Genomic DNA, 25,327 nt, shown 5'->3' with positions numbered 1-25,327 from the left:
TGCTTTCCAAAGGCAAATGAAACAATATAATGATGGCTATATTTGATGGAAACTTGAACAGGTTGTATCTCGAAAAGCCAAGATCATGGACTATCTTGTCTTTGGAAAAGACATCTTATGCAAAATGCTTTAGATTGTCTGCAACATGCCTCTTGTATGTTTTACAGAGATAGACGCCAGCTCAATTACACTACAATGTACACTCCATCATGCTACTGACCATTGATTCTTGTTAACATGAAATCATTTAAAAGATTGATGCAACAAATTTCTAAAATTGGTCTAGGTTCATTTGCAGATTCATGCTGATGTTTCTCTGATTGTATTAAAATCGGTTCAGTTCCTAAAATGGAGAATTTAAAGGGATATTCTGAACAAGTTGCAAAATTTTAGGCAGTTCTGTACCTTTTAAGAAATATTTTTAATAACCTTTTAAAAGTATCGTCACCATCAAAATATTTTTCCTATGCTAAGTTTGGATGAGAACATGGTGGGAATACCCCTGGCCAATCAAAAATCAGACCAGATAAAATATAACATTCGGAAATTCGGAACCGAAAGCTAGCTGGATCATAGTTTTAGTGTAAATTATCAGGTCAACATATAAGTGTGTACACAGTTCACTTATAAATAATTTCTGCCGAGATCACAATGACATTGCTTTGTTAGGCTTAGTTCCAGTTTTATAACGTACATGAATACTGTTCGGCCAATACAACACAAATCTTTAATGACACAATCAGGGTCACTTGGACAATTGTAAATTGATCTGTAGCTAAATCTTTAAGTAACTCCACACATTAAAATAGTTCCTTGTATATTTGGTAAATTGAGGCATACATTTTCCATTAGAACGCATATTTACATTATTTACATATTTAATATAATGGGGCAAAAAAACCAAAAAGTCAATAGCAAAAACAATATAATTTAATATCAACAAAAAATAACATGGATTTTTTTTCAGTAGAAATTATAAAGTGTATTAGAGATGATTTCCCATGGTTTTATATTTTGATACGATTGCTGATATTAAGTCCTTGGAAGAAAAAATGAGTTATTCCCCTTGCTCCAGTAACACATTGAACACAGCAACTTACTAAAATGTTTAAAAAAAAAATGAGTTTCCAACATTTATATTTTCAAGACAAAAATCTTGTAAGAATACTTCTGCAATCAACTGTGAACACTCCAGTCACATGCTTGCCACATTTTTATCAACAAAATTTTATTCTTAAATGTGGCTTAGAACCGCCCAATCAAGACAAATTTACAAAAAAAAAGAAAAAGAAAAAAAAACAAGCTCACCCCACATAAGCTTCTTGTAAGTTTTAAAAGCTCTGAATTCATACTCTGAGAAATGTTGGAAGATTTATTCTAACAGTAACAGTAATTATTGTTCATAATCAAAATGTGTATAATACAATAGTCTTCATCTAACTTTCAGTAGTTCATAAGCCATTTTTCTCATCAGAATAAATGTTCTCATCAATATAATAACAAGGTTGAGATAAAACAGTAGATCTTGTCACGATAATCTAAACAATCGGTCATGGGTATCTATGTAGTTATACATGATATTTATCATTGTGGTATGTACAAACTTAATTTTGTTTATCTTTGAGTGTGGCAAGGCAAAGATTTCTTTTAAAATGTTTAAAAGTTTGTTATTATTTTGACAAAAATGATAACTGAGCAATTTCCTGATGAAAATGAGATCCTCAAACTATAGATAACCCTGACCAGTTCCTGTTGTGGCTGTGGTCAATCTACATTGATTACAGTCCTGACCAGTTTTGACCATTTCCTGTTGTGGCTGTGGTCAATCTATATTGTTCACAGCTCTGACCTTTTCCTGTTGTAGCTGCGGTCAATCTATGTTGGACACGGTCCTGACCAATTCCTACTGTGACCGTGGTCAATCTATGTTGGTTGTGGCCCTGACCATTTTTTGTTGTGACGGTGGTCAAGCTATGTTGGATGCGGCCCTGACCAATTCCTACTGTGGCTGTGGCCAGTCTATGTTGGTTGTGGCTCTGACCATTTCCTGTTGTGACTGTGGTCAATATATGTTGGTTGTGGCCCTGACCATTTTCTGTTGTGACGGTGGTCAAGCTATGTTGGATGCGGCCCTGACCAGTTCCTGTTGTGACGGTGGTCAACCGATGTTGGTTGTGGCCCTGACCAGTTCCTGTTGTGACGGTGGTCAATCTATGTTGGTTGTGACCCTGACCATTTCCTGTTGTGACGGTGGTCAAGCTATGTTAGTTGCAGCCATGACCATTTCCTGTTGTGACCGTGGTCAATCTATGTTGGTTGCAGCCCTGACCAGTTCCTGTTGTGACCGTGGTCAATCTATGTTGGTTGTGGCCCTGACAATTTCCTGTTGTGACCGTGGTCAAGCTATGTTAGTTGCAGCCCTGACCATTTCCTGTTGTGACCGTGGTCAAGCTATGTTGGTTGTGGCCCTGACCATTTCCTGTTGTCACCGTGGTCAATCTATGTTGGATGCGGCCCTGACCAGTTCCTGTTGTGACCGTGGTCAATCTATGTTGGATGCGGCCCTGACCAGTTCCTGTTGTGACCTATAGCTGCAGCCATGACCATTTCCTGTTGTGACCGTGGTCAAGCTATATTGGTTGTGGCCCTGACCATTTCCTGTTGTCACCGTGGTCAATCTATGTTGGATGCGGCCCTGACCAGTTCCTGTTGTGATCGTGGTCAATCTATGTTGGATGCGGCCCTGACCAGTTCCTGTTGTGACCGTGGTCAATCTATGTTGGTTGCGGCCCTGACCATTTCCTGTTGTGACTGGTCACTCTATGTTGGTAATGACCTTAACCAATTCCTGGTTGGAAACTTGCAACTCCTTACACAGACCCATAGCAACAGCCAATCGGATTGCTAGATTATGTTTACACTACAACATATAAACAAAAGTTATGATGTCAAATTTCACGCAAAGCTCTGTCAAATGACATATATAAAGATGAAATGAAGAGTCTCCAGGGAATTAAAGAGTTTTCTTTTGGTTTTTATATTAAGGCGCAGCAGTAACAAAGAATGATGATGTACCACAGATGAAAACATGATATGAAGCCAGAAAGAAGAAAATTCAATGTGAAAATTTTGTAATGTATGACTTACATAATCGACTGTATACATACCATTATGTGGTCCTGTTTCAGAAGTACTGAAAATAGAAATGATTTCCACTGTAAAGTTTAGACTGTTTACACTAATACAATACAAATAGATATTTACATTTGGCAATCTCCCAATACTCTAATGTACAACATGATTGCTATGTCATTTTGATCAATGTCAACAAAACACTTCGCAATGCTAAATGTGACTCAAACACAGTGAGGATTCTGATTGGGACCATTAGTGTTCCTATGGCATGATTTTGGCATTGTCATGGCGAGGTCTTGTACCATGTATCAGATTGCTTGCGAATCAATCACAGAAATGATTTTGATTTAAAGATGCTTTCTCTCAAAAAAACATATACAAAGAAATGAGCAATAAAGAAGCACGTCTTTCATCTCAGATGTGAATACCATAATTAAATGATTGTAAAATTGTGTTTGTAAACTATATTTATTTTACAACAATTGCGAAACAAGTTGTATCACTTTTATTACATTCCAATATTAATCACTCTTGTTGGCCCGAATTGAATTGCACGAGGGGTCTTACTGTGGGAGGAAACCAGAGTACCCGTGGTTGGGCAGGTGACCCCATATCATTTCACGTCTGTTCGGGGAATCAAACCCCAGTCACCTAGGTAAAAGTGTATTACCACTGTGCCACTTGACCAACCTTAAGATTGTATTGATATTAATTATAAATACAATCTAACAAGCATCAGACTGTTATATTTACATTAAATGTCAAATAAATACAAGAATTGAAGCAGCACTGTATGATAGTGTGTGTGTTTTATCTATAAGCCCATCAACAATTACATGTGAATGAGTATAAGTAATAAGTGCCTTTCAAAGACTCTCTGACAAGTCTGTTATCAATATAATAGGATCAAAGTGTCATTTTCCTGTCCAAGATTGACTGGTTACAAAATTTCATTGTGAGGCCAAACAATAAACATGAAAAAACAAGAGATCCCAGAGGGATCTTGGCGCCCACCATTGAATGATCTTCATAGGTTCCATGTCAGATTGATCTTTTCTCTACTTTTCCCTTCCTCTAAGTCTTACTAATCTGTGTAAATTCAGAAACAGCCCTCTATAGCTAGTACTTTTCAAACAAGGGGTACCTATATATAAAATTTAAGATTTAGCGATAATGGCTGTCTGTCGACCATGTTGTTTTTGGATTGGTCCCAATATGCAAAACTAGGCACTGAGGGGAACCTACATATGAAATTTGAGAAAGATCCCTTCAGTACTTTCTGAGAAATAGCGATAACAAACTTCAATTGTCAAAATCCAAGATGGCTGCCTGTCGGCCTTGTTGTTTTCTGATTAGTCTCAAAATGCAATATGCATAACTAGGCACCGAGGGGAACCTGTGTATGAAATTTGAGAAAGATCCCTTCAGTGCTTTCTGAGAAATAGCGATAACAAACTTCAATTGTCAAAATCCAAGATGGCTGCCTGTCGGCCATGTTGTTTTCCGATTGGTCTCAAAATGCAATTTGCATAACTAGGCACCAAGGGGAACCTGTGTATGAAATTTGAGAAAGATCCCTTCAGTACTTTCTGAGAAATAGCGATAACAAACTTCAATTGTCAAAATCCAAGATGGCTGCCTGTCGGCCATGTTGCTTTCCGATTGGTCTCAAAATGCAATATGCATAACTAGGCACCAAGAGGAACCTACATATGAAATTTGAGAAAGATCCCTTCAGTACTTTCTGAGAAATAGCGATAACAAACTTCAATTGTCAAAATCCAAGATGGCTGCCTGTCGGCCATGTTGTTTTCCGATTGGTCTCAAAATGCAATATGCATAACTAGGCACCAAGGGGAACCTACATATGAAATTTGAGAAAGATCCCTTCAGTACTTTCTGAGAAATAGCGATAACAAACTTCAATTGTCAAAATCCAAGATGGCTGCCTGTCGGCCATGTTGTTTTCCGATTGGTCTCAAAATGCAATATGCATAACTAGGCACCAAGAGGAACCTACATATGAAATTTGAGAAAGATCCCTTCAGTGCTTTCTGAGAAATAGCGATAACAAACTTCAATTGTCAAAATCCAAGATGGCTGCCTGTCGGCCATGTTGTTTTCCGATTGGTCTCAAAATGCAATATGCATAACTAGGCACCAAGGGGAACCTACATATGAAATTTGAGAAAGATCCCTTCAGTACTTTCTGAGAAAAAGCGATAACAAACTTCAATTGTCAAAATCCAAGATGGCTGCCTGTCGGCCATGTTGTTTTGCGATTGGTCTCAAAATGCAATATGCATAACAAGGCACCAAGGGGAACCTACATATGAAATTTGAGAAAGATCCCTTCAGTACTTTCTGAGAAATAGCGATAACAAACTTCAATTGTCAAAATCCAAGATGGCTGCCTGTCGGCCATGTTTTTTTCCGATTGGTCTCAAAATGCAATATGCATAACGAGGCACCAAGGGGAACCTACATATGAAATTTGAGAAAGATCCCTTCAGTACTTTCTGAGAAATAGCGATAACAAACTTCAATTGTCAAAATCCAAGATGGCTGCCTGTCGGCCATGTTGTTTTCCGATTGGTCTCAAAATGCAATATGCATAACTAGGCACCAAGAGGAACCTACATATGAAATTTGAGAAAGATCCCTTCGGTGCTTTCTGAGAAATAGCGATAACAAACTTCAATTGTCAAAATCCAAGATGGCTGCCTGTCGGCCATGTTGTTTTCCGATTGGTCTCAAAATGCAATATGCATAACTAGGCACCAAGGGGAACCTACATATGAAATTTGTGAAAGATCCCTTCAGTACTTTCTGAGAAATAGCGATAACAAACTCCAATTGTCAAAATCCAAGATGGCTGCCTGTCGGCCATGTTGTTTTCCGATTGGTCTCAAAATGCAATATGCATAACTAGGCACCAAGGGGAACCTACATATGAAATTTGAGAAAGATCCCTTCAGTACTTTCTGAGGATTAGCGATAACAAGAATTGTTTACGGACGGACGGAGGGACGGGGGGACGGACGGACGGACGGACGGACGGACGGACGACGGACCACGGACGCAGGGCGATTTGAATAGCCCACCATCTGATGATGGTGGGCTAAAAAGTGACCTTGACATTAACACCCTCAAACTCGAACTTGTCCGAGATTGGTCCTTAATCATTGTGTGAAGTTTGATCAAAATCTCTTAAGGAATGAAGCTGCTAGACCACTGACAAACTTTGGCGTTATGTACATATATACATACAACAAGACAGGCAGAGAAGAAACCTAATAAAAAAAACTATTTTTTGAAAAAAAAAAAAAATCTTTTTAGCCCCATACCGGTGAAACCGTGGACAGTCCACGGTTTCACCGTTATGGGGCTAAAAAGATTTTTTTTTTTCAAAGAATTGTTTTTTTTATTTAAGGGTGATTTTTTGAGGATGACTTTAACACTTGTTCCTTGAACATTGGGGTTAAAGGATTTTTGTTGTTGTTGTGGGGCCTCCAACTCGTCACCAAAATTAAAGCTTACCTGAGAATTTGTAAGCGGGACAGGAACAGTAGATACTGGTTGCTAGACATGTGTAAGGTGTCCCTGAGCTCCCTACCACCTGTGTTCATAACAACAGAATAATGATTATAATTGGGTGTATAATTATCAGATCTGAAAAATTAGTGAAAAAGTTTTGAGACTGAGGTAGATGTTATGCAAAGTTCAAAGGCGTACATGCATGTATCAAGATGATATTCAAATACAGTGCGTTTCGTTTAATTGGGTTGACTATTTGCAGGGGCTTTTAACCCGATTTACCGACTTATGCAATAAGCTGAAATGTACATCACCATCTTGGATTTAGTCCGTAATGGTTGTCTAATGACTTGGGTTGGTTTTGGATGAAATTTGTGTTATTATTGTTAATAAACAGTGTTTTTGTTTGTGCTTTTACTTATGTTAAATTGTCAGATTACTATTCCATATTTTATTAAAATATGTGTATCAAAATAATAAAACCTTAAGATTGTTTGTTATTTGTATACAATCGGGGCATCCATGTTCCTAATTTGACATATGATCTGCATTTATCTGCAAATAAGCCCTGCCCACAAATAACCTGCTTAGATTTTTGAAATAGTACCCAGTAAGCTAAAAGTTTACTACTTACCATTTACACTAGAGGAGGGGTTTGTATCAGGATAATTATGGTACTAAACATTTACACTAGAGGAGGGGTTTTATATCAGGATAATTATGGTACTAAACATTTACACTAGAGGAGGGGTTTGTATCAGGATAATTATGGTACTAAACATTTACACTAGAGGAGGGGTTTTATATCAGGATAATTATGGTACTAAACATTTACACTAGAGGAGGGGTTTTATATCAGGATAATTATGGTACTAAACATTTACACTAGAGGAGGGGTTTTATATCAGGATAATTATGGTACTAAACATTTACACTAGAGGAGGGGTTTTATATCAGGATAATTATGGTACTAAACATTTACACTAGAGGAGGGGTTTTATATCAGGATAATTATGGTACTAAGGAGGGAGCTTACTGATGAACGATATGTCAGTCTAACTGAAACAGCATTACAACGACACAGAAGCATGGATTTTTGTCTGATATCAAGTAATTTGTGAACATTTCTCAAACGAAATAACACTGCAAAATGAAATCTGTAAATGTTAAGGTATCAATAATCTGACATCATTATTACTGTGATGTCATAAATTATCTATGATGTCATAAGTGTTATCACAAGTGTCTTATGCTATTTATGACATTGCCATATTACATAGATCAGCTCAGTTTGTGATATTTAAAATTCAATATTTACACCATGTTAAACTTAAAAATACCACCACTATGTGGCGACAATATTCAGAAAACATCTTCAGATCAACTAAGCTGTGAGCCACTTCCTGATACAGAAGCTGGATAAACACATTCTCTATACCTGATAGACGATACGTCCACTTGGAGATGAGATCCGCGTTACATTCCGCTGATCCACCAAGTCCAGGGCAGGAAGGAGAGTGGTTTGGAACACAAACTGTAAACTAGCAAAAGTATGACTGGGTGTCAAGGCCAACTACTCCATACAGACTGGTAGTACTGGCAGATACGCTGTATACAGTATTAATCAAATCACATATAGATTTTATATGTTGCATTTACTATGCTGTTCTCTAACAGCTAACATATTTGTATACATTTAAAAATTTTCATCTGCAAAATTCATATATACTATATACTACAGTGGAGACCACTTATTTGCATATCGCTTATTTGAATAACCCGCTTATTTGCATAAAATTCTCAGGTCCCGATTTTCTTCTTATTTATCTTTGTATTTTAATCCCGTGTATTTGCATCGACTAAAACACTGACTCCCGCTTATATGCATATCAAAATTCCAAAAAATTAAAAAAATTTAATTGATTTTAGGGGATTTTTGTGATTTTCCCCTAAGAATAGTTTTATGAAATGTGTTTTAACTTACATATAAATTGATTTGACACGATGTACAACATTATCTAATCATTGGTTCACACTTCGTCATTACAGGCTACGTTCGATGCATTGATATCGACATTTAGTTATTATCCAACCATATCGGTAGCATTGTATTTTATTTACTTTGATAACTCAATTGTTATTTAAAGGCATATAACAATGAAATGAAACAGGAACAAGTTTTAAAATACTTAAAAGTTTTTAAATATAAATGACTTCATAGCAAAGCAGTTCAATACTCTAACAATGAATTTATGTTGATGCACTGTCTGATGCATTTTTCAACTCAAGAAAATAAATGAATTCTTACTGGTTGTCAATATTTTCTTGTATGATGTATATATAATACATCAATCCTAACCTATACTTACGCAGACAGAATTTCGTCTGTTACTGCAACACAAAAGACAAACATAAATCAGGCTATGCTGAAGATGTGTACCGGTATATGTATGTACATGTATTTCATTTCAAAAAGAATTTGAAAAGCAAAGCTCTGCATGTTGTAGCCCATATTCACGTATTTGTAGAGATCTTTTTGGTCAAACCACATACCATAAGTATCAGTTTCCTTTGACTCTCGTGTGCTTTTTAACAAATAATTTGACGACTTTTTAGTTGATTGAGTCTCAGGAGATTAAATATGAAGTTGTAACTTGCTATGAAAGCAAAGTTTATTTACCATATTTTAGTGATGGGAATAGGTTTAACTTTCAGAATCAATAATTGGAAACTTGAAATGGATCGATTATCGATTATATAGTTGGTTTTTAAATTCAGCATAGAACTGCCCTTTTGTAGAAAATTTATGAATGCATTAAGTACATTTATTACATGTCTTACTTAGCCTTTTTTATCAATATTTTTAATATTCAACACAAACAAAGTAATTAATGGTTGTTGTAACATCTGTATTCACTTGTAAGCGACCAATGAAACAGGATATATCATGATCATCAAAATATAAGATCAACTACTAATTGGTTAAGTTACATTACAAAAATACGTGAAGCTAAAGATTTATGAACACTTTCAGAAATTTCCAATTGTCTTTTCAAATTCATCACTAATGATCAATGATTTTTTTTTTACTAATTTTGGATTGTTTTCAATCATTGGCCTACCACAACCATTTGAAATATATTCTTTATACTTACATCGGCCTGTGGACTTGTATGAATGTTCAACTTCTTTCAGCAGTTGTTCGGTCACAGAATCCATGACTGACCCTGAAACAGAAACATAACAAGTTTATAGGTAAACAAGAGGTCCATAGGGCCTGCATTTCTCACATATTTCAGTGATTATGGCAAAGCATGCTGTGGGATCTGTGGGTAGATGGTTTAGATTCATCATTTATACAAAATTGGTTCCACTTCACCCAAGGATTCTTCATACCAACTACGGACCAAATCCTTTCATTCCTCCAGAAGAATTTTGAAGAATTGAAGAATTGCTATAGTTCCCATATTGGGCCCACATGCACCCCTCGGGTTCCTGAGGGGCCATACCCACTGTTTATAAAATAGGTTCACCCATGGATGCTTCAAACCAAATTTGGTCAAAATCATAGCATAGTACATATTTGTATATATCGGTAAAATCAGAGACATATATACACAGAGATTGGTAACTCTCTATATGCCCTTTTGTTAACATAGTGGCCCCTGACCTTCCCACAATCCTTTGCGGTCGCTCGGTTCAGTCTTCACTTGACGCCATATTAGAGAAATCGTGAAAACCACACACATAATTATCGATAATTTCTATTTGAAATCATCACCAAGATCCAATTATGTGCTTTAATTTTATTAATATCAAAGTGCAGAAGTGTCATCAATATGAAATATATCACAATTTGCTGTCCAAGTGTTTGTATTTTGAGTATGAAAGTCAAGCACACCGCAGGAAAGATCGGCGGGAATCTCCAATTTTCGAAAAGTCCCTATGGGGTTTTCGAGAATACGGATAAATGACAACAATGTGCATGATAAACAAGACCACATTCCATAAGTATGATAGTTTTTGGTTAATGTGGTAACGTTTGTAGTGGCCTAGATAACACGATGTGTTTTTGTGTGCGTTTAAAATTGACGATGTTTTGGTCTGACGTAATGGCTGCTTAATTACAAAACTTGGACATGTCGATAGGACCCAATGTATTTTCGAAAATACGGATAAATGACAATGTGCATGATCAATAAGACTATATCCCATAAGTATGATAGTTTTTGGTTAATGTGGTAACTTTTGTAGTGGCCTTAATAAAACGATGTGCTTTTTGTGTGCGTTTAAAAGTGACGATGTTTTGGCGTTTAAAAGTGACGATGTTTTGGTCTGACGTAATGGCTGCTTGGACATGTCGAATAGGACCCAGTGGATTTTCGAAAATACGGATAAATGACAACAATGTGCATGATCAATAAGACTATATCCCATAAGTTTGATAGTTTTTGGTTAATGTGGTAACTTTTGTAGTGGCCAAAATAAAACGATGTGCTTTTTGTGTGTATTTAAAATGACAATGTTTTGGTCTGACGTAATGGCGAATTAACCAGAACATGTCGAATAAGTTCCAGTACATCGATACACACATGCGCAAAGCCCGATTTACCTGTGCTCGCGTGTGTTTGATAGGGGACAGGGCGCTCTCGATAAGGGATATGCTTGAGTGGTCACGAATAAAGGGAGCCACCACTTGTACGGGGAAATAGCGATGTTACTTATCTCTGTGTATATATGTCTCTGGTAAAATATAAGATTAACTACTTCTTGGATTGGTTACATAAAATTCACTAAGTCAAAGATTATGAACACTTCAAGAACTTTCCTAATATTTGCCTTTTTCAAAATCGTCATCAATGATCGGTGGTTTTATTTGAAGTTATTTCAGACTAATCTTCGATCATTTTCTTACAACAGTCCAACTCTATGCTTACAGTGCATATTCAACTTATTCGTGCACATGGATTAGCCACTGGAACATGTCTAGTGTTAAGTAAAAAGAAATTAGCCTGAAATACCTATAAATCAATTCTTAATATAAGACTGGACATGTGCCTGTCATCTGACAGTAAAGTCTTTTCATTGCTTGTTGTCAGGGATGAGAATTATCTTTGAAAAAATCCTTTCACAAAAGTAGGTTTCTCTTCTTTTTTTTTTTTATTTTTATAAGATTTTATGTCATACATAATGTTCTGGATTCGATGAAAAAAACAATAACTTTGATTTGAAATTGGTAGGGCTTGCTGTTAAAACAGAAGACAAGCTAACAATGCTTTCACAAAAGTTAAGGCTGCCCGAGATCAAACGCAAACTCAATCATATTGCAAAGCTTTTCAATTTGGTCATCTATTTCTGAACACCGAACGTGGATAAACAGTTTATCTTCCGAATATATATTTATTTTACGTATAAAAGAACCTATACATGTAGAGTAAATACAGTACGCAGGTCAACCGTTCTGTGTAAGCCTAGCCAACTGCCAGCTTGATAACGAGCGGTTATCTTACCTGTATGGCAGTCCATTTCCAAAGTCAGCCGATAACAGGCGCCACTTTTTTAACTGTATGTGTGATACATATATATAGGTCTCTTATATAATAAAGTTTCTGTGAACAATTTGGAAATGAATTTCACTTCGTCTTAAAATTGATAGAGTGATGGCCCAGCTGCCAACCTCCCGAATCTGTTTGTTGCGGATGTTGTTATTTCGCGGGGAAATGGAAGAGTCGAAAAATATTTTTGGGGAGATGCATCTTATTAAATATATTACCAAACATTTCTTATCGATATTGGATTGTAAATCAAACAGTCAGAGAGAGAATGAACACAATTGTGATTGCTAATCTGAAGAAGAGATAAAGCTAAAATGATTAATAAAGAAATTGGTAATATATTCAAAAAGAGCCTTCCCTCAGAGTGAACTCTTCCGTTGCACTCTAGCCTCATGTCAAGGACGTTCTCTACTGTAACCCGAAAGAATGGCTGCTGAACTGGAAAGCGTTGAGAAAGTTTTGGAAAAGCACTTACCAGCCGCAGAATTTGCGGAAGTAAGGCGCATCTTGTACGGAAAAGAACTAAGGTAAAAATATTGGATTTGGTTGGTTATCAAGCGGAAACTGTCACAAGGAATATGATGCATTGACTAGAAGGCCTACTACTGTAGGAGGACAAATCTGAAATGCACCAGCACGCGTACTAGATGTTTCATTTGTGTAATTTATCATAGTTAATTTTTTCTCACACTCTGTTGTTGCTAGACTCTATTATATTGCATATGTTACGATAGAAAATGATTAGACAATAAAAATATGTTTTATTTCTTCTGACAACGTGACATTTGTTTACAAACAAATGAAACGTGGCATGAAATAACGTTAGGCGTAACTTACAGTAGATTGAAAAATATTAATAACACAAGAAAACAAACATCGAGTACCGCAGTTAGATTTTCATTTATACTTACAAACTGTTTGAAAAATTATACAACTGAATTATTGTCTTTAGTCTAACTCTCGTTAGTTGCTTTTTTTAAAGACATAAGCTTTAGAGAGTGGTACATAACAAAAACAACAACACACTGTTAAAATGTATCATGTGCCATATATCAGTTGTGAAACTATAGCATAGTTATGGGTACTCCTATACGTAGTCTTATTCCACCTGATTACATTGGTGGATTTTGCGATCTTATAATATATCCCATCAGCGTGTGTTTCTTGTAGCTGCGCATGCCAGTGCCCTGATTCTGGGGTGTGACAAAAAAAGTGTTGTAAACCATCTAGAACAATTATTTATGTCAATAAAACACCTATGTGTACACTTATTTGTTGATAAAGTATTAATCCATTATGCACAAACTGTTGATGGACACCTCTTAAATATACTTATATCCATATTAATAATTCACTTGCAACCTACTGTGTTCAAATATTGGGTCTCTAAAACAACTTTGCTGTTCTGTTTATTATAAAATACGGATTACAAATGATACAGATAGCGTAACGCAATATTTTCACAGCATTTCATTTGTTTTGTCTGTTTCAACTCCAAATTTGTATAAACTGGAAATAAACCAGAGACAAGTATGGCGGTTTATACAAATGGGACCTACGCTTAAACGACAAGAGAGGCTAATAATCACTGAATTTGGATATAGATATGGACACAATATTGTAACTGTGCTTATTTATCATAGCTTTATAGAATTATGTAAGTCACATCGTATGAAATGTGAGTTATTATAACTTTTAAGCGATTTCAATTAGAGGTGTCACAGCAACAGGTTCCACATGCGGTGGTGATTAGAGGTTACATGACAGCCTGTCAAAAGTTTCTTGTCGTGTATTAAACCTCTAATATTATTGGAGTAAGTTTTATATAGCCGCCTCTGTATATCCATGCTGTATCATAACAAAGTTTAGATCTATAAGTAATTTAACAATTATCAAATGAATAGTATATAAAACTGAGAAAAGAAAGACTAAACTAACAAAAAAAATCAATATTACCCGGTATGATGTACACATTAGTCCATAACCCACACAAAAAGGGATCCCGGGGTGTTCAAGGTTCTGTAGCTCGGGATTTAAATGTGAGTGGATTTGTTGTAGAAAACTTAGCCTACCAGAAGATGTGTATTCAGCAGCTGCCCAGAAAGACTTTGAAGTCCAAGGTTATAGTTTCTGTGAGATCGCTAAAGAGGAAAGTTTTCGTCCACCAAGAATAGTCCGAATTGGGGCCATACAGAACAAGATTGTCCTTCCAACAACAGCACCAATACCAAAACAGGTAGCCTCCCCTTACAACAACAGCACCAATACCAAAACAGGTAGCCTCCCCTTACAACAACAGCACCAATACCAAAACAGGTAGCCTCCCCTTACAACAACAGCACCAATACCAAAACAGGTAGCCTCCCCTTACAACAACAGCACCAATACCAAAACAGGTAGCCTCCCCTTACAACAACAGCACCAATACCAAAACAGGTAGCCTCCCCTTACAACAACAGCACCAATACCAAAACAGGTAGCCTCCCCTTACAACAACAGCACCAATACCAAAACAGGTAGCCTCCCCTTAATACTGTAAATGTACATGTCAACCTCTGAAAGTTTTGTTTCATTTTGGAAAGAAAGCTGGTGAATTGGAATGGACCCATAAATGGCCATAATCAGCACCAAAGGCATCAGAAAAAGCCATTATGTCACATAATTTATATTTCAGAATCTAAATAACGTGAAGAAAGTAGTAGGATCATCTTATTTGGTACTTTCTTCAACTTTTTAGGCCACCTGAGTGAAGCTCCGTTACCTTTTCCAATCAGTCTTTATCAGTCATCTGTCGTTAGTTAACATTTTCACATTTCCACTTATTCTCAAAAACTCAAGAACCAGTTTTGATAAAATTTTGCAGATACGTCACCAAAGGTCAACCAAAATAGCAAATCATAGGTCCCACCACGTATTGGTCTGAAGGGACGGGGTCAAAAAAGAACAAATTGATTGAAATTTTAAAAATCTTCTTCTCAAGACCCAGATATGGTAGAATCGGATACTCTTCATGGTTGGGTCTTTAGGTGCTTTATCAAAATTGTAAAATTCATGTCCCCTAGGTTTCAGGTTACCATCCAGAGAGTTGCTAAATTTACTATTGTTTATATTGGAGCTGATTACATTGTAAATAAATAGAAGATAGTTAGTGATTAAGACTTGGGTGACCATTTAGGCCAATGGTCCTCTTGATATTGTATCTATTACAACATCAAATTACTATTATAAGAATTAACCTTATGCAGGTCAGAATAACATGCTACATGTATATGTAGGAGCTGCCATTGTGTCAGAGAAAAAAAGATCTATCCATGCTGTATTGGTTGAAATTCCAAAGTATGGGATTTTTTAATATGACTTCCACAGTGATCATGTCAGAATATCGGGCTGACTATCACTGCGCCATTGAAAGGTTCTTTTTAAGATCGCCGATGTGGCGCAGCAGTATAAGCTGCAAGTAGTTCTGGCTTGGCGATTGGTTGCCATAGATCGTGAGTTAAAGGCCCGGTCAGGACACGAGTCATAAAGTTGTCTTTCATCGTCAGTTGTGTTACTATGTTAAATTTTTTCTTTATTTTGCAGATTGAAGCACTCCATAACAGGATCTCTGATATCATTGATGTTGCTGCTCAATCTGGTGTGAATGTTCTTTGTATGCAGGAGGCATGGAGTAAGTAGAAAGGCCTCCTAAAATCCTCATAGCTACTGTAGTTTGCATGCTTAAAGCTACTTTTTTTTCCATCATGAGAGTCATTAGGCTACATCCTTTGACAAATTGGATTGTCTCCCCTTGACTATTGACTGGTGTAATTCCATGAGCTATGCAATAAGAAGTGAAATGAAGTTTTGTTAAGAAGTAGTGTAGACAACTGTCATGCTTTACTTTGTAAACATGTGTTTTTCCTCCAGCTATGCCTTTTGCCTTCTGTACTCGAGAGAAACATCCTTGGTGTGACTTTGCAGAGTCTGCAGAAAATGGTGCTACGACCAAGCTTTTACAAGAGGTACATTAACTCAGTTCTGAGATTTATATAAATGTTATATATACCCTCCCACCTTTAATGGTACCTACATTTAGATTTTCTTGTTATTAATAGTTCAATCGTCAGGCAGATGCAAGTAGAAAGTTTCTTGTACAAACTTTCTGCTTCCCACTACTGGTTGTAAATGAATTAAAACTAGAAAGACCGTCAGGTTTGGGTGATAGCTAAGGTTTATTACTGTATTGTCATTGTTACGTAATATTGCGTAAATTATCTGTCATTACATAATCTGACTAGGATTACATAATATTGCATAAAGGATTACGTAACATATTCATAATTAATACAGATACATTTAGAGGAAAAACATGTAATAAACCATGTAGTAAATTGTCCTGGACAAAGGAACCTTAGCTTGACTCTCTTCACTACTGATACTATCACAAAGTCTACTTCTACATAACACACATTAATCTACTCTACAGTTACAAATACCTGACATTTTCCAACATAAGAGAACTTATAATAAAGGGTGGGTGGGAGAGGTAGAGTTTGAAGCTGCCGACTTTCAAAGCAGCAACCTACGTGGTCTGTACAGTAACACAGAATTTTTGAAAGTGAACGTTTATCTGGGATTTCAATATACATATTAGAATTTTTGGCTTGATTCAAAATGATTGGATGTTCCTTACCCTATCGAAAATTTTGTTGTGTCCCAGGGGAAAACACAACTGGGCCACCATTTGTTTACATCGCTACGCAGTATGAAAAAGTCTGAGAGGCTCGAAGGGATCGTAAATCGCGGGACTACGAGACATAGAAAATGTTACTTATATTCTAATAAAAACGATGTAAAAAGCTTACAAAATCACGAGTATAGCAAAATTAAGTTATAATAGGTTACCAAACCAGAGGATAAGATTTTCTTGCGTGTAAAAATATAAAGATTTCCGATGCGCAATACCGGAAGTAAAATTTTGTATTCACACAACCGGAGAAGAAACACGTGTGTAGCAGACCACTTAAGAGTGCTTCCTCTCACAATTAATAACATATTATCACAATAATACATACAAGTTTCAACTGAGGGCAAAATCTGTTGAACTTTCAACCCAATTTTATGAAACTTCAGTAACATTCCTGAAATCAGTCTCTTGTAATGTAAACGTATGTAATTTATTTTTAGCAGTTTGAAACAAGTTATATCAGTTTATATTAATCACTGTTGTTGGCCCTGATGGAAGCATATCAGGGGTCTCTGTGTGTGAAGAAACTAGAGTACCTCGGGGAAAACCCACATAGTTGGATAGGTGACCGGGCCACACTTTTTCATGTACAAGTTAGTTAAAGTGCTTTACAGCCAATCAACACTATAAAGGTCATAAGGGCAAAAAAATGTGATTAAAAATACAATCAAAATGGACAAGAGACAAAATGACATATAATTTTAATGTACGAACGGGGGAATCAGTCTTCTAGGTCAAATGCAAGTGTGTTATCACTATACCACCTGACCACACGATCTCTTTACAACTTGTTTGCCTGTTGTCAGTAAAATGTGACTGGGTGGGGTGTCCTGCTGGGTGTCTTCAGCAGTATTATTCAGGGAGGTAGCACTTAGAATTAGCAAAAGTTCCAGACTATCACTAGACAAATACACCCCAAAATGCTCCCAAAACACACACATTTTACACTACATAAACACATCTCACACAAAGGGAGGCTGTCCTTAACTAACCATAGCTGTTATTAGGGCATTATAAACTATACCATAGCTGTTATTAGGGCGTTATAAACAATACAAAACCAAATTAGTCTTGAAACTAAATGAAAATCAATGTCATATGTTTAATGTCAAGGTCATAACAGTGTCTTTAATGATCAGATATTTGGTTTGACTACCAATTCTTGGTAGATTTCAACTTGATATTTCTGTCCTAATTACCAAAACAAATGAAAAGGTAGATAATTGTCAAACAAAATAAGAGATTTTAAAAAATTACATTTTGACTCAACATATTCTTGACATGGGGCTTGTACATGTATAAATTGTAAAATTCTCTTTATAGCTGGCTAAAAAGTACAATATGGTGATCATCTCACCGATCCTGGAAAGGGACGAGACACATGGAGATATTCTTGCCAACACAGCAGGTACATATTAGAAATGAAAGTCAACATTTTTTTGTTACTTTCCATATCATTTTCTCTGGGCATACTGTGTTTGCCCATGTCTTTCCTGTCCCATCTATAAATATTATCATCAATATCGAAATGTCATTCTCCAGGGATTTTAGTTCATTTTGATCTTATGTCGTATGCTTGAATAGTTCTTTAGAGAGATAGATTAAACCTTCATTCATTAGAATAGTTCAAATTCTTTAGAGATTTGGATCAAACTGTCATATAATAGATAGTTCATTTAGAGATTTGGACCAAACTAAGTATATTACAAATATTTATTACTTAAGAGACCGTGATCTAACGAGATATCAGGTCCGTTCATTTGGAGATTTGATCCAATGATTTATTGGAATAGTTCAATTTATAAGAGATTTTTATCTAACTATAGTAAATGAAAATTGGAATAGTTCAATTTATAAGAGATTTTTATCTAACTATAGTAAATGAAAATTGGAACAGTTCAATTTATAAGATTTACTTCAATTAAATGTTTGGCAATATGATATTTATAAATTTCAGTGGTGATATCTAACACCGGTCAGGTGCTTGGTAAATCCAGGAAGAACCATATCCCCAGAGTTGGTGATTTCAATGAGGTAAATACTTCAAAGGGCATCCCTTTGTTCGGACAGCAGAAACATGTAAAATTTCTATTGATAAAATCTATGTCTGAACAAGGATTATATGAGAGTTTGTGCCTACTAGTAATAAAAATGAACGCTTGAATGTACTGAAAAATGACAAATCGTACTCAAATACCATCTGTCTTTGTAGTAATTAGTGATACTTTGGGGCGAATTAAGAATTTTCAGGACTTAATACATGAAAAACTTCAGATTATTTAGCAAGTAAAACTGCTATATTAATGTAGCGATTGTAACTTTTACTACTTGTGAAAAATACATATTTTCCATTAAATTCCGTTTTGACGACCTTAACTTTATTCAAATGAAGGAATGCTCCATTAATAAGTAAAGTAGTACCTTATCTAATTAGGATTACACTTGTTATTTCCACTCTGACTTTTCACAATGCACTTAATCTGTGATAAGATCGTTTCTTTTACTGTGTCATTGTCAAATTATTTTTCAGTGTTATGAATAATTTCTTGCTAAAACAGTGTCTCATACCAGTTGTCTGAACAACAGTTACCTCCCCTTACACCTACACTGCCATGGCTGCCAATTTCTTGGAATGGCATCAGTGGTTTGGGAAGGGATTGTGTTCAAAATTTAAGCCTCATGAAATAACATAACAGATCACCACTTCACTTTGTGACTATATTTATCCAAAATTCTGCCACTGCCCACCAATATGCACTCTCCAAACTTTGATTGTAAAGAAGCTAAAGAAGGAGCCGAAATGGAAAATAAATACTATAACTTAAACAACATAATTTAAGATGCCCTTAAGTGGATTCATGAAATATTCATGAAATATTTATGAAAATTTAAAAGATTTACCAACAAGTCATGTATTGAATTGCAGGTATATAAATCCACACACATTGGTGGTGTAACTGAGGTATGAAGTTGTTTTGGGTGACATGTTAGATTTTATACATTTAGAAATTCTTGTGTAAAATGATGTTAAATATCTCTACATTTCAATCATCCTTGCAGTCTACCTACTATTTGGAGGGAGACACGGGCCACAAAGTGTTCCAGACACAGTTTGGTAAGTTGGATGTAACTATCACATAATGGTAAGTTGTGTTACCATTTAGTGTTAGTAGGTTAAATGTGATTATCAGGTAATGGTTAATTGATGTGACTATCAATGGTTAATTGATGTGACTATCAATGGTTAATTGATGTGACTATCAATGGGAAGTTGATGTGACTATCAGGTAATGGTAAGTTGGATGTGACTATCAATGGTTAATTGATGTGACTATCAGGTAATGGTTAATTGATGTGACTATCTGGTAATGGTTAATTGATGTGACTATCGGGTAATGGTTAATTGATGTGACTATCAGGTAATGGTTAGTTGGATGTGACTATCAATGGTTAATTGATGTGACTATCGGGTAATGGTTAATTGATGTGACTATCAGGTAATGGTTAGTTGGATGTGACTATCAATGGTTAATTGATGTGACTATCGGGTAATGGTTAATTGATGTGACTATCAGGTAATGGTTAGTTGATGTGACTATCAATGGGAAGTTGGATGTGACTATCAATGGTTAATTGATGTGACTATCAATGGGAAGTTGGATGTGACTATCAGGTAATGGTTAATTGATGTGACTATCACGTAATGGTTAATTGATGTGACTATCAGGTAATGGTTAATTGATGTGACTATCAATGGGAAGTTGGATGTGACTATCGGGTAATGGTTAGTTGATGTGACTATCTGGTAATGGTTAATTGATGTGACTATCAATGGTTAATTGATGTGACTATCAATGGTTAATTGATGTGACTATCAATGGGAAGTTGGATGTGACTATCAGGTAATGGTTAATTGAAGTGACTATCTGGTAATGGTTAATTGATGTGACTATCAGGTAATGGTTAATTGATGTGACTATCTGGTAATGGTTAATTGATGTGACTATCAGGTAATGGTTAATTGATGTGACTATCTGGTAATGGTTAATTGATGTGACTATCAGGTAATGGTTAATTGATGTGACTATCTGGTAATGGTTAATTGATGTGACTATCAGGTAATGGTTAATTGATGTGACTATCACGTAATGGTTAATTGATGTGACTATCAGGTAATGGTTAATTGATGTGACTATCAGGTAATGGTAAGTTAGATGTGACTATCAGGTAATGGTAAGTTGGATGTGACTATCTGGTAATGGTTAATTGATGTGACTATCACGTAATGGTTAATTGATGTGACTATCACGTAATGGTTAATTGATGTGACTATCACGTAATGGTTAATTGATGTGACTATCAGGTAATGGTAAGTTGGATGTGACTATCTGGTAATGGTTAATTGATGTGACTATCAGGTAATGGTAAGTTAGATGTGACTATCAGGTAATGGTAAGTTGGATGTGACTATCAGGTAATGGTAAGTTGGATGTGACTATCAGGTAATGGTTAATTGATGTGACTATCAGGTAATGGTAAGTTAGATGTGACTATCAGGTAATGGTAAGTTGGATGTGACTATCTGGTAATGGTTAATTGATGTGACTATCACGTAATGGTTAATTGATGTGACTATCACGTAATGGTTAATTGATGTGACTATCACCTAATGGTTAATTGATGTGACTATCAATGGTTAATTGATGTGACTATCAATGGGAAGTTGGATGTGACTATCAATGGTTAATTGATGTGACTATCAATGGGAAGTTAGATGTGACTATCAATGGTCATGGTTAATTGATGTGACTATCAGGTAATGGTTAATTGATGTGACTATCACGTAATGGTTAATTGATGTGACTATCAGGTAATGGTTAATTGATGTGACTATCAATGGGAAGTTGGATGTGACTATCAATGGTTAATTGATGTGACTATCAATGGGAAGTTAGATGTGACTATCAGGTAATGGTTAATTGATGTGACTATCAATGGGAAGTTGGATGTGACTATCAGGTAATGGTTAGTTGATTTGACTATCAATGGTTAATTGATGTGACTATCAATGGTTAATTGATGTGACTATCAATGGGAAGTTGGATGTGACTATCAGGTAATGGCTAATTGATGTGACTATCAATGGGAAGTTGGATGTGACTATCAGGTAATGGTTAATTGATGTGACTATCAGGTAATGGTTAATTGATGTGACTATCAGGTAATGGTTAATTGATGTGACTATCAGGTAATGGTTAATTGATGTGACTATCAATGGTTAATTGATGTGACTATCAATGGTTAATTGATGTGACTATCAGGTAATGGTAATTGATGTGACTATCAGGTAATGGTTAATTGATGTGACTATCGGGTAATGGTTAATTGATGTGACTATCAATGGGAAGTTGGATGTGACTATCAATGGGAAGTTGGATGTGACTATCAGGTAATGGCTAATTGATGTGACTATCAATGGGAAGTTGGATGTGACTATCAGGTAATGGTTAGTTGATGTGACTATCAGGTAATGGTTAATTGATGTGACTATCAGGTAATGGTTAATTGATGTGACTATCAGGTAATGGTTAATTGATGTGACTATCAATGGTTAATTGATGTGACTATCGGGTAATGGTTAATTGATGTGACTATCAATGGGAAGTTGGATGTGACTATCAGGTAATGGTTAGTTGATGTGACTATCAATGGTTAATTGATGTGACTATCAATGGGAAGTTGGATGTGACTATCAGGTAATGGTTAGTTGATGTGACTGTCAGGTAATGGTTAATTGATGTGACTATCAATGGGAAGTTAGATGTGACTATCAGGTAATGGTTAATTGGTGTGACTATCAGGTAATGGTTAATTGGTGTGACTATCAGGTAATGGTTAATTGATGTGACTATCAATGGTTAATTGGTGTGACTATCAATGGGAAGTTGGATGTGACTATCAATGGTTAATTGATGTGACTATCAATGGGAAGTTGGATGTGACTATCAATGGTTAATTGATGTGACTATCAATGGGAAGTTAGATGTGACTATCAGGTAATGGTTAATTGATGTGACTATCAGGTAATGGTTAGTTGATGTGACTTTCAATGGGAAGTTGGATGAGACCATTCATTAATTAGTAAGTTGATGTAACTATCAATGGTAAGTTGATGTGACTATCAGGTAATGGTTAGTTGATGTGACTATCAATGGTTAATTGATGTGACTATCTGGTAATGGTTAATTGATGTGACTATCAATGGTTAATTGATGTGACTATCAGGTAATGGTTAATTGATGTGACTATCAATGGTTAATTGATGTGACTATCAATGGGAAGTTGGATGTGACTATCAGGTAATGGTTAATTGATGTGACTATCAATGGTTAATTGGTGTGACTATCAATGGGAAGTTAGATGTGACTATCTGGTAATGGTTAATTAATGTGACTATCAGGTAATGGTTAATTGATGTGACTATCAATGGGAAGTTGGATGAGACCAATTATTAATTAGTAACTTGATGTAACTATCAATTGTTAGTATGTGACCATTTAGTAACAGTAATTGGATGTGACTATTAGGCAATGGTAAGTTGGCTGTGTATTCAGATAAGTTTAGTTAGACATGCTAATTTCTTTGGGTGTAATTATGAAACAAAATACAATGTATCAAATTTATTCCAAAAGTTTTGTGAAATTTGTTAATGAAGCAGTTTGATAATATTTTACAACCTATGGTTGATGTTCCTTTAAGGATTCAAAATCAAAGTCACTGTAGTTCCTGAGTTGATGTCTGATTTAGCATCTGTTTTTTTGTAGGAAAGATCGCTATCAACATCTGTTATGGACGCCATCATCCTCCCAACTGGATGATGTATGGAGTAAATGGAGCTGAAATTGTATTTAATCCATCTGCAACTGTTGGAGCTTTGAGGTTTGTAAACATTTTCCAAAGCCAGTGTATATATATATTAGAACTCTTGACTGGACACTAGTAAGGATGTTTTGATTCTATTAGAACTGAAACCTATTCTACATCTCATATAAGCTGGGAGGTCCTTCGTTTACAAACAGCCAAAACAACTGTATTCTGCTTTTCACAAATGTTTTTTTTACATGTTTAACATATTTTCTAGTAGATGACAAATCAAATCCTCTACACATGCCTCGAGTATGAAGTGAATGTTGAAGGAATCTGTATGGTTTGTTTCACTGGATATTTACCCAGATCAACGTTATTAAACTTACAATTGTGAGTTCCCAGTCCTTGAAACTGATATTCCATGTCGTGAGATTTACCTTTGACAGAAATTATACAAACATGATGATTTGCATGATGCTTGTATAATATCTGTCAAAGATAAATCTGAATTCTGGGATGATGGAAAAAAAACAACATGTTACCTGATTGTTGTATTTTTCAGTGAGCCGATGTGGCCCATAGAAGCCCGGTGTGCGGCCATTGCTAACAGCTACTTCACATGTGGCATCAACAGAGTTGGCACGGTGAGTTTGGTATCATTGTGGGCGGGGCTTTAAAGTTGGGGACTGGGCATTGATTGGTGGGTGGGGCTTTAAAGTTATGGACTGTGTATTTATTGGGGGGGGGGGGGGGGGGGGGAGGGCAGGGCTTTAAAGTTAGGGACTAGGCATTGATTGGTGTGTTGGGCTTTAAAGCTAGGGACTGGGCATGGATTGGTGGTGGGGTATTAAAGTTGGGGACTGGACATAGATTGGTGGGTGGGGCTTTAAAGTTGGGGACTGGCATTGATTGGTAGGCAGGGCTTTAAAGTTGGGGACTGGGCATTGATTGTTGAGTGGGGCTTTAAAGTTGGGACTGGACATCGATTGGTGGGTGGGGCTTTATATTAACAGAATGGGCAGAAATAGGTGCATTATAGTGTCACTCAAAAAAAAGATGAAATGTAAATCGACAAAAGTTTGGTTTAGAATGTTTGTCAGAGCATCAACAGATGGAGTATGGTAACAACAGATTTGTATTAAGCAGAGTTTTAACTTTTGGAAGGGTACTAACATGTTAGAAAGAATATTTTCTATTTATGCAATGGCACCGTACAGGGACCTTTTAAGTAGAATCTAAATATAGTAACGTGATGTTTCTTTCTACATTACAGGAGGAGTTTGCTAGTGAATTCACATCAGGGAACGGTAAACCAGGTAAGTTTAAGAAATAAAAAGAAAGATTTAAATAAAGTACAAATGCTTCTACCGATACCGACAGCTTCAAGTAAGAAAGGTGTTATTGGCTTTCATATGAGTAAATCTTGTTGATATATATGACCAGTGTTTGATCTTGAAGTCGTGTATCCTAGCTGTAATCACGTAATTAACTGACCATGTCAAAT

At 35.9% G+C, this 25,327-nt stretch overlaps 3 protein-coding genes across 3 annotated transcripts in view; 2 read left to right on the top strand and 1 right to left on the bottom strand.

Annotated features, from left to right (window-relative positions):
* Nucleotides 1–1,569: 1,569 nt before the first annotated feature.
* LOC117332096 (keratin-associated protein 10-6-like) lies at nucleotides 1,570–2,591 on the top strand. Its single transcript, XM_033890981.1, has 2 exons — nucleotides 1,570–1,763; nucleotides 1,822–2,591. The coding sequence occupies exon 2, from the start codon at nucleotides 1,878–1,880 to the stop codon at nucleotides 2,589–2,591; it is 714 nt and encodes a 237-aa protein (XP_033746872.1). The 5' UTR covers nucleotides 1,570–1,763; nucleotides 1,822–1,877.
* Nucleotides 2,592–2,707: 116 nt separating this feature from the next.
* On the bottom strand, nucleotides 2,708–12,387 carry LOC117332421 (zinc finger SWIM domain-containing protein 7-like). The gene is made up of 7 exons (XM_033891314.1): nucleotides 12,183–12,387; nucleotides 9,828–9,899; nucleotides 9,042–9,063; nucleotides 8,111–8,213; nucleotides 6,676–6,754; nucleotides 3,168–3,193; nucleotides 2,708–2,920 (listed from the first exon to the last, which is right to left on the bottom strand). Exons 1-7 carry the CDS (start codon nucleotides 12,196–12,198, stop codon nucleotides 2,816–2,818), a joined length of 423 nt encoding a protein of 140 aa, XP_033747205.1. The 5' UTR covers nucleotides 12,199–12,387; the 3' UTR covers nucleotides 2,708–2,815.
* Nucleotides 12,388–12,625: 238 nt separating this feature from the next.
* Nucleotides 12,626–25,327, top strand: part of LOC117332420 (beta-ureidopropionase-like) — a 52,529-nt gene continuing 39,827 nt past the window's right edge. The window contains exons 1-10 of the mRNA XM_033891313.1: nucleotides 12,626–12,754; nucleotides 14,286–14,463; nucleotides 15,810–15,897; nucleotides 16,137–16,231; nucleotides 18,280–18,364; nucleotides 18,914–18,990; nucleotides 20,017–20,071; nucleotides 23,781–23,895; nucleotides 24,386–24,467; nucleotides 25,097–25,139. Coding sequence (XP_033747204.1) covers nucleotides 12,654–12,754; nucleotides 14,286–14,463; nucleotides 15,810–15,897; nucleotides 16,137–16,231; nucleotides 18,280–18,364; nucleotides 18,914–18,990; nucleotides 20,017–20,071; nucleotides 23,781–23,895; nucleotides 24,386–24,467; nucleotides 25,097–25,139 — 919 coding nt within the window. The 5' untranslated portion in view covers nucleotides 12,626–12,653. The remainder of the gene's footprint in view (nucleotides 12,755–14,285; nucleotides 14,464–15,809; nucleotides 15,898–16,136; nucleotides 16,232–18,279; nucleotides 18,365–18,913; nucleotides 18,991–20,016; nucleotides 20,072–23,780; nucleotides 23,896–24,385; nucleotides 24,468–25,096; nucleotides 25,140–25,327) is intronic.

This window comes from Pecten maximus, chromosome 8 (assembly GCF_902652985.1).
Source record: "Pecten maximus chromosome 8, xPecMax1.1, whole genome shotgun sequence".
Taxonomy (NCBI): Eukaryota; Metazoa; Mollusca; class Bivalvia; order Pectinida; family Pectinidae; genus Pecten; species Pecten maximus.
This window is presented reverse-complemented; position numbering and strand designations above follow the sequence as displayed.

Coding starts and splice junctions, on each gene's coding strand:
- LOC117332096 (XM_033890981.1), top strand. CDS start 1,878: ATGTTGGACACGGTCCTGACCAATTCCTACTGTGACCGTGGTCAATCT.
- LOC117332421 (XM_033891314.1), bottom strand. Junction 6,755..8,110: donor GTGGACGTATCGTCTATCAG/GTATAGAGAATG, acceptor TTATGAACACAG/GTGGTAGGGAGCTCAGGGAC. Junction 3,194..6,675: donor TCCCGCTTACAAATTCTCAG/GTAAGCTTTAAT, acceptor TTCTATTTTCAG/TACTTCTGAAACAGGACCAC.